Genomic DNA, 13,000 nt, shown 5'->3' on the forward strand with positions numbered 1-13,000 from the left:
CTTGGTAGCGAGGTCCTTGCTCCTCTTTGGGAACTGTGAAGCCCGAACGAGCCTCTGAGTGGAGACACGATGCAGAAGTTAGAGTGTTTCAGGTGAGTATCGCACTTGACAGCGAGTTTGCTGAGTACCTACTATGTGTCAGAATTCCGAGCAGCTTCTGCATCCGCTCCCCATGGGTTTGGCCGAACTTTTCCCCAGTGCATCCGTGGAGGTAAGCCTTGGTTTGGGTATCTTTGTTGGCAAACCTTACCTGACGTTCCTGGATCCATGGGTGGTCTGCAGGTCACTCATTTGTGAGCTCAAATTCCACAAAATAAGCAGCTCTTTTAGGGGACTTCCATATTGGGAAGAGCACGAACTAGAACACAAATTCCTTTATTGTCATGCATGCTAAGTTTGAGAAGAGTTGCTTTTTCATGTCTTCACCCTCCCTAAAGGAAGGTTAGTTGCTGAATTCATGAATGGGCCCCTCCCCCAACGCCGTGCCTAACACAGTAAAGGTGTTTTGAGTAAATGGATGGACCATCTCAGGACATAACAAGAGCTACATTATTGGGAAAATTACCAGGTCCAGACATTTTTTCTAATGTCATGCCAAGCTGCATTGGAGTCTGAGGCAAACGGAAAAAATCAGGAATGCAGATCCTGCCTTTATTTAAAATGATATTTTGCTTATTGTGGATTTTTCATTAATTTTGATTTTTAAAAAACATTGCATTGAAATATGATTTATTTTGATTACTGAGGGGGTTTTTTGTCCCCCCTTAAATTTTGTACCTGAGGCAAGTGCCTCCCTCACCTTAGTCCTAGCCCTGATTATTTATTTCCAACATGCAATCCACACCATAGCGTTAATGCCTCATCACAATGCTCTGAGAAGATACTACAATCATCACCATTTTACAGTTGAGGGAACTGAAGCACAGAGAGGTTCAACTGCGCCCCAAGTCCCACAGCACGGAGGAGGAAAATTTGGACTTGAACCCAAGTTTGTGTGTTTTTCGGCTCAGAGCCTACTCAGTAAAGTAAAACAATAACCTAAGTTATGAGTTGGGTTTTGAGTCGAGGAATCAGAAGGTCTAGGCTTGAGTCCCACCTCTGCCCCAGGCTCCCCTGAGCCCTACATTCACACAGACCTCAGTTTCTCCATCTGAAACTAGACTTAAATATTCTGCTCCTGCCCTATCCCCCCGCCCCCCCGCCCCCCAACACAATTTACCAGCGTTATCTCTCCTGATGGAGCAATAGCACACGCTGGAGAAACAAGCACTGACCCAGCCAGAGCTGCTAAACTGGTGGGGAGCTCAGAGACCCAGGAGAGGGTTGGGCCGAGTGGGGAGATCCTGGGGACTACAGTGAGTGGCCCTTCCCCCTCCAGAAAACCCCAACCTAGATTTTGGGCAGATGCCAGTCTTTTATTCTGAAGCTGAGGCCACAACCTATGAGGTAATCTTTGGAGCTGCATTCGAGGCGGAGTCCCATTGGCCGGCTGGCCAAGCCCCGCCCTGGGTTCCCGGTGCCCCGCCTTCCCCAAAGCCCTTAAAAGCGCAGTCCCCGCCTCGGCAGCCACTGGACACCTGCATCTGCCTGCAGACTGGAAGCAGGTGAGACGCACAAGGGAAGGACTTCAGCTGCGTGGAAGGAGGGGTGGCTTGGGGGACCCGGCCCCTCGGGGATGGGGCTGGTTTGCAGGTCAGCGCGTGGACATCTGCCCAGAAAGCGACAAAGACGGCGAAGTTTGACGGTCTGGAAAGCAGAGACCAACCGGGCTGACTACCTGGGAGGTAAGTCCTGGGGACGTGCCACGAGGTGAGGAGCCGGGATGAGTCCTGGGAGGTTGCGACCCCTCCCAGTGCCCCCCTTGCCATTCGGAAGCGCCCGGGGAAGAGGAGCGGAGAGGAAAGAAATTTTTGGAAGGCGGGTTCCCCAAAGTCAGAGGAACGGGGAAGGCGGGGGAGTGGGTTGAGCCGGGAAGAGAGGAAAGTTAAGTTTTCTTCAGCCCCGAGGCTGAAGACAGCTCTGCGAGGACCAGGGAAGAAAATTGCTATTTATTTCAGCACGGAGACTCCGGACAGCGCCTCTCGGGGTCCAGGGAGGGAACCGCGACCTGCTTCAGCACGCGCGTCTGGACAGCTCCCAGCAGGTCCCGGCGGCCTCATTGCAGCCACAGGGCACGGACAGCTCCCCAGGTGGCAGAGAGCCCTGCAGCTTGATGGGGGAACAGAGGATGGTCCGGGGTGTCTGACGCTTCTGGAGACTTGCCCCCCTCATTCAATAGATTTTTCAATGCATTGCTTTCCAGATGAGATGAAACGGCACACAGAAGTCTGTAATGCCCAACAGGTACGATGATCAAGCTGTAGGGCTGGGGGGGAATGGGTGCCGGCCAACATGACATGATTGTGCTCTCTCCAGACTTCTTTGAGAAACATTGGGCCAGTCATTTTACATACATTATGTCATGCCATCTTCAACTTCAGGACATGGGAGTTATTACACCCAGGTGACCGTTGAGGACACGGAGACCCGGAGAGGGACAGGTCAAGGGGTCTCAGGCCCAGGGTGAATCTGCAAGTCAACCCCACATCCTGCCCACTCCAAATTCCATGCTTCATGGGCGGGAGTTGGGCCCTTGGAGATCAGCTCCTTCCTCTCCCCAGGAGGACCAGGAATGGAAGACAGGAGGCGGTGGAGAAGCAAGAAGCCCATATGCTACAACTTGGCTCAGGTGAAGGAAAAGAGCTGGGTTGGGAGGTCGCAGACACAGGGCAAAGGGTGGCCAAGAAGACTGGAGCAGTTGTGGTCTAGTGCTGTGTGGAAGACTAGTGATTTTGTTGTTCTGGTGTACTATGACAACAAGTCACAGCTTCCTCATAGCGCGGACTCCCATCAACCTCCGCCTGCCATGGACAAGTAACTGTGGGGCGGGGGGAGGCCAGGAAGGAATCACTTCCACCCAGGGGAGTGAGCTGGCTAATCCCATGGGACAAGAGCCAGGGAGGGAGTAAAATAGGGGCATGCACCCCGTGATCACATAGCAATGTGCCATGCATGGCGTTGGCCATGTCACTCATATGCCCCCCACAGGCCTGAACATACAAAATACCTGACTGAACCCAGGGCCTTGGGAATCAACGAGGGGACGGTGTTTGAAGTTCTCTCTAGACCAGGATTCTACTAAGATTGGTCAATAAAAATTCCAGGAATAATTTATTTTTCTCCCACACCTCACCATCAGTTCCATGGACCAACTACAGGACAGGTGTAAATTTGTGCCTGGTAGGTGAGTTGTGGCATCGGCGAGGGGTCACCCCCAGTTCTCTGCGACACCCTAATCAAGTCGAGGACACCACATTGAAGTCATTCCGGCCTCAGAGCCTTGGTCTTTGCTGCGCCCTCATCTTGGAATGCTCTGCCTCCCCGAGCACCCCACGAGCTCTCTCTCCCTTCTTATCCCGGCCTCATTTCACCAAGGGAAACTTTCCTTGTTGCCTCACCACCCACCTCATCAAGCCTGTGTTATACACTCTCATAGACCTGGGATGTCTCCTCTCCAGCACTTGCTCCGATTATTGTTAACTGTTCACGGGACTGTCTGTCACCCCCATTACACTGTGAGCTCCATGAGGGCAGAGACTGCGTTTGTGTTTTTCACTGCTGTGGCCCCAGCACCTAACCAGGGCCTGGCACACAGCAGGCACTCAATAAACATTGGTTGAATCAATAAAGGCATCAGAATAAATCAGTATATTAATAAATGAGCTGATGGTTTCAGCACACACATGAAGATCCTGCTTCTCTTTGGTTTCCCCCACAGAGACACCAGAGGGTAGTGGGTGCTGCGGGTGTTTATTGGGGAGTATAATTAAATTTGTGGACACTCAAGGGCCAGCCAGCCAGCTAATAGCCCCAGGAGAGAGCCAAGCTCATTTAATTAGCAGTTATGAGGCATTGATTCCTCATTAGCTCTGGCAACCCCCGTCTCCCTTCTCAGCCCCAGACAAATGAAATTTTTCTCTCTCCAGGAGTACTGCCTCAGTGAGTTCATTAACAAGCAGAGAAAATATGATTGCAAGACACCTACATGCCAGAGGCACTTTGAGGATGTGGTGGGGAGAGGGGTTCAATGTCTGGATCAAGGCTAATTGTGAGAGTTTTTGTGTTGTATATAGATCTCCCTTTGGGAATGGAAGAGCTTTTAGATTTTTAAAAAAGGCACCCGGATACTGCCTTTTAGGGACCCCTAGGAAAGAGGAGATTCTGCCCTGGAATTTCTACAAATGTCTCCCCCTGGGCCCCTCACAGCCACTCCACATTAACCATTTCACACTGAACATCCAGTCCACCCAGCCCCCACCTCCCCTCCTTCCGTGTCCCCATCAGTGTGGCAGCGTCTCCACATCCCAGGGTCCCACCCCCCCTCATCCATTTCCCTAACCAGGTATTTGCCAAGGCAAGTCATTCTGGGCAAATCCAGCCTCTTCCCCAGCCCTCTGCCACCATCACTGCCTGGTTGTCCCTCCCCTCCCCCAAACACACACAACCGTCCATTTATTCTCCACATACAGTGAGGGGTTGTTCTAGAACACAAATCTGACCAAGTCCCACCTTTGTCTTTAACCCTTCCAAGACTCCCATTGACTGATGGATGAAATTCAAATTTCAAAACACAGCCTGGCTCATCCTGCTGAGAGCATCGCCTGCCATTTCCCCACCAGCTGCCCTTATCAACCGGCCCAGCCAGGAGCATCTTGGATTCCTCTAGGAAGCGCCCAGAGAATGCAGATTCCTAGGACCCTGCCAACTTCAATAAGCCAGAGGTGGGGTGGGCCCCAGCATCTGCATTTTGATGAGCTTCCCCACTGATTCTGCTTTGTTGTTGTTAATTCTCACCTGAGGATATTTTTTTCCATTGCTCTTCAGAGAGCGTGGAAAGGAGGGAAGGAAGGAAAGAGAGAGAAAGAGAGAGAGACATGGATGTGAGACATACATATTGACTCCCGTATGCACCCCCACTGGGGGGTGGGAGTGAACCTGCAACCCAGGTACATACCCTTGACCAGTAATCAAACCCAAAATCCTCTGGTGTGCAGGCTGACACTCTAACCACTGACCCACACCGGCCATGGCCCCGCTGATTCTTATTTAGGGGAATCCTTCCTTTGATTTAAAAAACAAAATGGCCCGCCGAACCGGTTTGGCTCAGTGGATAGAGCATTGGCCTGCGGACTGGAGGGTCCCGGGTTCGATTCCGGTCAAGGGCATGTACCTTGGTTGCGGGCACATCCCCGGTGGGGGGCGTGCAGGAGGCAGCTGATCAATCTCTCTCATCGATGTTTCTAGCTCTCTGTCCCTCTCGCTTCTTCTCTGTGAAAAGTCAATAAAATATTTAAAAAAAAAAAAAAATGGCCCAGCTGGTGTTGCTCAGTGGTTGACAATCGACCTATGAATCAGGAGGTCATGGTTCGACTCCTGGTCAGGGCACATGCTCTGGTTGAGAGCTCGGTCCCCAGTGTGGGGCATGCAGGAGGCAGCCGATCAATGATTCTCTCTCATCATTGATGTTTCTATCTCTCTGTCCCTCTCCCTTCCTCTCTGAAATCAATCTTATATAATAAAAGCCTAATATACAAATTGTTTGACCGGGAGTTTGACCAATCGCTATGACGTGAGCTGACCACCAGAGGCAGCACAGAACACGGTGGGCGTCTGCGATGCGGCGCTGGCAGCAGGTGGTAGTGGAGGTGCTGCTGGACCTGATGAGCCCCAACAAGTGCTGGACAGCAGTGCAATGGCAGAGCAGGTGAGGGGGTGGTGCCAGGCCGAGCGGGCTGCCTGGTGGGGGCTGTGGGGCTGCGAGGCTGGGGACACAAGCAGGGGCTGTGAGCCTGGGGGCGCGAGCTGGGGCCCAATCCCCACAGGCCACCCTGAGGGACCCCACCTGTGCATGAATTCGTGCACCAGGCCTCTAGTAAAAAATAAAAATAAAGGTATGTAAAACCCACCAACCTTTCATTTTTCCCAAAGACCTCTGGGAGGGGGCACCTCGTTTAATCTCACCTGTTTCAGCCTTCTCCCATCCATGCCCAGATCAGTGTTAGCACGTGATAAGTATTCAGTTGAGATAAATGCTGGGTCTGAGCTCCTTTGTCAGACACAAATATGAAGGCCACACACACCTATAAAGATGAGCCAGCATTTGCAATGGAGCTGAGGGCATCTGAACTGAAGGGACAACCCACTCAACTTTCTTATCACATCTGGTCACTATCCAATGGTCTTCATTTGGGATTTCATGAAAGTGGAGTCTCAGACAAGACGGTGATTCCAGGAGCAAAGGTACCAGAGAGTGAGGCAAAGAAGCAGGGATTGCCAACGTATGGGGATATGGTTCAATTACTCTAACAGACTCAAAGTAACAGTGGCTTCAGCAAAAGGGACATTTATTTTCTTCCCTTTGACTCAGCAATTCTGTGCCTAGACTCACACAGATGAGAAATTAATACCTACTTCCACAGAACGAAGGGAGGAAAGGAGAGAGGGAGGGGCCCATTTCAGAGGCCGGTCAGTCCTCTTGAGCAGTTGATTAAGTCCACACCTGGACTACTTCCCTTATCAGCTCTCATACTCAAGGGCCACTAGACACCTCCTTTAATTGTCCAAGAGCTAGGAGCCAGGCAACTAGGGGCAGCCCTATTGTCATGGAGTTCAGAAAATTATTCAAATGAACCAGTTTCAGGAAGCCCGGGAAACCTGGCTCACCCCACTGGCTTCTCCGGTTGCTGTCACGCTGTCCCTGCTGTAAGCCTGTGGCCTCTTCTTAGGAGCTCCAAGTAACAAAGGATTCTGCCTTTCTTCTATCTGAGTGTCACTGTGCTGTGTCCCTCCATCAAAACAATATTTAAACCTTGCAAACACACAGAGCATAAAATTTGCATGTAACCTTTTTAAAGTGACAATTTCGCGACATTTCATACTTCACATAGTCCTACAACCATCACTACTAGGTGATTAATTCCAGAACATTCCATCGCCCCCCCAAAAAACACAGATCCTGTTAAGCAGTCACTCCCCACGCCCCTCTTCCTGCAGCCGCTGGCAACATTAACGTGTTTTCTGTCTCTGTGGGTTTGCCTGTTCTGGGCATTTCATATCAGTGAGACCACAGTGTGTGGCCTTTGGTGTCTGGTTTCCTTCACGGAGCAGCGTGTGTTCCAGGTTCATCCATGCCATAGCGTGTGTCCATGGTTCATTCCTGTTGTATAGCTGAATCACAGTACATCAGATGGATGTGTTAGGGTTTTAAAAAACCCAGATACTATGATACTATTTTAACAGCTATAGATATATTAGCTCCTATGAGGTAGGTACCATGATCATTCCCCATTTTATAGGAGAGGAAACCAAGGCTCAGAGAGCTGAAGCAAGTTGCTCAAGGTTGCACAGCTCGTGGGTGGCAGAGCCAGGACTTGACTGTTGGCAGTTTGCATACAGCGTCTGCATTTCAACCACTATCTTACACCCCTCTCATAGTTTGATACGCACAGACAATGTGGCAATTGAGACATGTCCTTCAGTCGTTTCCACAGGGGAGGAGGCCAAGGTGCGGACAGGAGAGGAGACTTGTGCTCACATAGCGAGTCATCCCCAGCCAGGGCTGGAGACAGGTGGCGAGGGCAGAACTCAGATGCTGCATTGTCCAGGGAGGGTGGGGGTCTGCCAGAGAGGGTGCTGATTATATCCTGCACCTTAATGGGTCCTTCAAAAGAGAGTGGCTTGGGTTTCCATGACAACAGGCAGGCAGCATCACAAGGAGATAGCTGAGTTTCCTCCCCCAACCCATATCTGCCTCAGGAATCTGTGCTCTCCATGCCTGCCTTTCTGGATCCAGAGAGCAGCTATGTGGGTGGTCAGAGCTCACACCTGCTGGTGCACTCAGAGACCCTCTCCCCAGCCCTGCCTCAGCCAAGCGACAGCGGGATGGACAGAAACAGAACACACTGGGCACGTGTGCAAAGTGAGGCAGAAGGGATTAGGCAGAGCGGGGAGTTGCCCCGTTTTCCCAGTAACATCATGAATCAGCAAGGGGATGAAGAAACCTCTGAGATGGAAACTGTTAACAGGACAGGACAGGACAGGGCAAGACTCTTTCACTGACAGTGATCAGTCAAGTTACAGAACGTGCTCCTCAGGGCAGAGAAGGGAGGTTTGACAGAGAGCAGGGGAGGCAATAATTGGAGAGAAAAATCATCCTCATTTGATCCCACCTGGCCCAGACTCAGTGATAAACCAGTCTGGGTCAGGAGAAGGAAAGCATGAAAGGGTTGTGAATATCACTGACTTCCATGGGAGCAGCTATAAAGGACACGATTGGAACAATGAAAAGTCTTGGAATCTGGATGGTGGATTAGATGATCGGGCTTATCATTATGACATTTCCAATTTTGATCATTAAACTGGTCTGTGAGAGAATGTCCTTGTTCTTTGGAAATCTCACTGAAGTACTGTATTTAAGAGTAAAGGTTGTAAAGACTCCAAATTACTTCCCCAAATTATTCATAAAACATTATATATACTACATTGTGTGTGTGTATACATATATATATGCATTACATTTTATTTTATGTATCTTATACATATATGTAATATCTATAATACATTATATTCTGTTATAAATTATACTAGAGGACCGGTGCATGAATTCGTGCACAGATGGGGTCCGGCCGGCCAGGACCAGCGGGGAGGAGGGGACACGGGAGGTTGGCTGCTGGCCCCGCCCCTGATCGGGGATCGGGGGAGCCAATCGGGCCAGTTGGCTGCCACAGTTCACGTCATAGCAACCAGTCATCCTGGTCAGTCCATTGTTCCGGTTGCTTGGCTTTTATATATACAGATAATAGATATATCATTATCCTATGTAATAAAAGGCTAATATGCAAATTGTCCCCTCGACCTGGAGTTCAACCGGAGTTCGACCAGGGGGAGGGGCCAGCCGGCCAACTGCCTGCAGCCCCTTCCCCCAAGCCTGCTCCAATCAGTCCCCCCGCCACATCCCCTCCCCTCTGCTGGCCCAGCCCGATCGGCCCCCATAGGGGTGGGCCAGCCAGATACCACCCATGCACAAATTTGTGCACCAGGCCTCTAGTCTCTATATCTACACTAATAAAAGAGAAACACGCAAATTGGTGTCACTCTGCTATGCCCACCCGCCAATCAGGATGACTATGCAAATTAACCCAACAAAGATGGCGGTTAATTTGCATATGCAGGCATGGAGCGAAGACTGAAGATGACTGAAGACTGAAGAGGCTTGGCTTCTCTGCTGTGGTCAGAGTGAAGGCCTGGGTCCCGGGTGCCGGAGGAAAACTGGTGCCGGCAGCCAGGGGAAGGAAGGCCTATTGAACGAATCTCTTCATGCAACGGGCCTCTAATATATATATAAAAGGCTAATATGCAAAGTGTCCCCTCAGGAGTTTGACTGGGAGTTCGATCGCTCCCTATGATGTGCGCTGACCACCAGGGAGCAGCATGGAACATGGCTGGTGACCAGCGGCAGAGGCAGGGCGCTGAGGGAATGAGGGAAGGAGGAGGCAGAGAGGTAGGGAGGCGGGGAGGCAGAGAACCTGGGAATCTGATTGGCCCTGATCGCTGGCCAGGTCTAGGGACCCTACCCATGCACGAATGTCGTGTACCGGGCCTCTCGTATAATATAAAGGTATATCATATATACTTATATATCACATTTATATACATATATAATATATAATCAATATATTGATTGGGGGGTGACTGCTCATGGGGAAGAGGTTTCTTTTTGGGGTAACAAAAATACAGCGGTGGGCAAAAGTCAGTTTACAGTTCATATGGAAAAATAATACAATAAATAATAATACAAAAATAAACTGTTTTGCATAATCACAACTATAAATCTACTTTTGCCCACCCCTGAATTTTGGAACTAGATAGAGGTGATGGTTGTACAACATTGTGAATGTCCTAAATGCGCTGAGTTGCACATGTTAACAGGGATAATCTTATTTCAATTTTTAAAATTACATACTCAAAGAAAAGCTTCTCTCTTGCTTGTTGTCACAGGGAACTACGCACTCCTGCTGCTCAACATTTCTATTAGAAATGAGCTAAGGTCGCCTTGAAGGCCCTCAATGAGAAAGAAAAAACACGTATCATTGGAGGAGAACCAAGATGGCGGCATAGGTTAACGCCGGAGTTTGCTGCTTTGAACAACTACTTCAAAAGTGAAACCAAAAAATGGAAGGGACATCACCCAGAACCACAGGAACGCTGGCTGAGTGGAAGTCCTACAACTAGGAGGAAAGAGAAACGCATACGGACACTCAGAGGAGGCGCAATGCTGAAGGCAAATTCTGAGGTGCGGAGTGCGCGGAGCGGGCTGGCGGCGGAGGGCGCGGTTGGCGTTTTCAATTGGGAGGGAGTCGCAGAATCTGAGCTCCAGGTCCGGGCGAGTCTCTAGCGACCCAGACTCAAACGGGAGAAGCGGGACTGTCTGGCTTCGGTCAGAGCGAGTGCAGCTTTCTCTCTGAGCTTTGCAGCGGGTGCTGGGACTCAGAGAGGCAGAGCCCCTGGGGACAGGACTGAGAGCCGCCATAACTGCTCTCTCCGGCCCACCCTGTTGATCCTGTGCGACCCGCCCCGCCCAAGCCCTGCACACAGGCATTTGCCGGATAGCCTCAGGCAAAGGCTAGATTAGCACCTCCCTAGAGGACAGAAGTTCTCACACTGCTGACACAGCTGACTCTCATAGCCACTTGGCCTGGAGGTCAAACCCTCCCTGGAATTAGCTACAACAATTGAGATTTAACTATAAGACTGCGAACAAAGACCACTAGGGGGTGCACCAAGGAAGCATAACAAAATGCGGAGACAAAGAAACAGGACAAAATTGTCAATGGAAGATATAGAGTTCAGAACCACACTTTTAAGGTCTCTCAAGAACTGTTTAGAAGCCGCCGATAAACTTAATGAGATCTACAAGAAAACTAATGAGACCCTCGATCTTATATTGGGGAACCAACTAGAAATTAAGCATACACGGACTGAAATAACGAATACTATACAGACTCCCGACAGCAGACCAGAGGAGCGCAAGAATCAAGTCAATGATTTGAAATGCGAGGAAGCAAAAAACACCCAACCGGAAAAGCAAAATGAAAAAAGAATCCAAAAATGCGAGGATAGTGTAAGGAGCCTCTGGGACAGCTTCAAGCGTACCAACATCAGAATTATAGGGGTGCCAGAAGATGAGAGAGAGCAAGATATTGAAAACCTATTTGAAGAAATAATGACAGAAAACTTCCCCCACCTGGTGAAAGAAATGGACTTACAGGTCCAAGAAGCGCGGAGAACCCCAAACAAAAGGAATCCAAAGAGGACCACACCAAGACACATCATCATTAAAATGCCAAGAGCAAAAGACAAAGAGAGAATCTTAAAAACAGCAAGAGAAAGAAACTCAGTTACCTACAAGGGAATACCCATACGACTGTCAGCTGATTTCTCAACAGAAACTTTGCAGGCCAGAAGGAAGTGGCAAGAAATATTCAAAGTGATGAATACCAAGAACCTACAACCAAGATTACTTTATCCAGCAAAGCTATCATTCAGAATTGAAGGTCAGATAAAGAGCTTCACAGATAAGGAAAAGCTAAAGGAGTTCATCACCACCAAACCAGGATTATATGAAATGCTGAAAGGTATCCTTTAAGAAGAGGAAGAGGAAGAAAAAGGTAAAGATACAAATTATGAACAACAAACATGCATCTATCAACAAGTGAATCTAAGAATCAAGTGAATAAATAATCTGATGAACAGAATGAACTGTTGATTATAATAGAATCAGGGACATAGAAAGGGAATGGACTGACTATTCCTGGGGGGGAAAGGGGTGTGGGAGATTCGGGAAGAGACTGGACAAAAATCGTGCACCTATGGATGAGGACAGTGGGTGGGGAGTGAGGGCGGAGGGTGGGGCGGGAACTGGGAGGAGGGGAGTTATGAGGGGAAAAAAAAGAGGAACAAATGTAATAATCTGAACAATAAAGATTTAATTTAAAAAAAAACACAAAGTGACAAAAATTAAAAAAAAAAACAAAAACACGTATCATTGAACGCCACCAGTATCAGTCATCTCTGCGTGAGAAGTGGTGACTAAAATGCCCCCACAGCCCGGCCGGTGTGGCTCAGTGGTTGAGTGTCGACCTATGAACCAGGAGGTCATGGTTCAATTCCCAGTCAGGGCACATGCCCAGGTTGCGGGCTTGATCCCCAGTGTGGGTGTGCAGGAGGCAGTGATCAATGATTCTCTCTCATCAATATGTTCCTATCTCTCTCTCTCCCTCTCCCTTCCTCTCTGATATCAACAAAAACATAAAAAAATAAATTAAAAATAAATGAATAAAATGCCCCCACATCATTTTCCCATGGTAGACTCCTCTCTCTTTCCCCAAACTTCATGTGTGCGTGCCTATCTTCACAAGTCAGACTTCTGCTATAAAAAAAAGGACACTTCACCATAGACGGCTAAGAAAGTAGTGTGGACAATGTCTGTTTTTTATTCAGCAATGTCTTATCTTGTAGAAGAAATCAAGAAGACTTGATGAAATGTCCCTTTGATAGATGTGTTTAGCTCTGAATGCTTTATCCAGTATGTTATAAAAAGAACCAATTGCATAATTGAATTTAGGCACTTTTAAAGAGAAGGGGCTGTCCCCTCATTGCTGTCGAAGAATTCCCCTAAAAGGCTGTCTTGTAGGCATGGCGTGAGTGATCCAATGAGGTGCTGAATGCATCATGTCTATGCTGGGGTGTATCCCCTGGGTCTTTGCTCTGTATGTGGTCTTTTTTTGTTTGTCTGTTGTGGGTTTTTATTTTTTACCAATCCTCATGGAAGGATATTTTTCCCATTAAATTTTTAGAGAGAGTGGAAGGGAGGAAAGGGGGAGGAGAGAGAGAGAAACATTGA

General features: G+C 48.9%; 1 protein-coding gene across 2 annotated transcripts; it reads left to right on the forward strand.

Annotated features, from left to right (window-relative positions):
• The first annotated feature begins 1,582 nt into the window (after positions 1-1,582).
• LOC118658850 (putative uncharacterized protein encoded by MIR7-3HG) lies at positions 1,583-3,729 on the forward strand. 2 transcript variants are annotated; one of them, XM_036314605.1, is made up of 5 exons: positions 1,583-1,784; positions 2,058-2,189; positions 2,303-2,343; positions 2,661-2,728; positions 3,239-3,729. In XM_036314605.1, exons 1-5 carry the CDS (start codon positions 1,676-1,678, stop codon positions 3,285-3,287), a joined length of 399 nt encoding a protein of 132 aa, XP_036170498.1. In that variant the 5' UTR covers positions 1,583-1,675; the 3' UTR covers positions 3,288-3,729. The 2 variants fall into 2 exon arrangements, with proteins under 2 accessions (XP_036170498.1, XP_036170499.1); XM_036314606.1 differs by lacking the exon at positions 2,058-2,189.
• The last annotated feature ends 9,271 nt before the right edge of the window (positions 3,730-13,000 follow it).

This window comes from Myotis myotis, unplaced genomic scaffold, assembly GCF_014108235.1.
Source record: "Myotis myotis isolate mMyoMyo1 unplaced genomic scaffold, mMyoMyo1.p scaffold_m19_p_6, whole genome shotgun sequence".
Taxonomy (NCBI): domain Eukaryota; kingdom Metazoa; phylum Chordata; class Mammalia; order Chiroptera; family Vespertilionidae; genus Myotis; species Myotis myotis.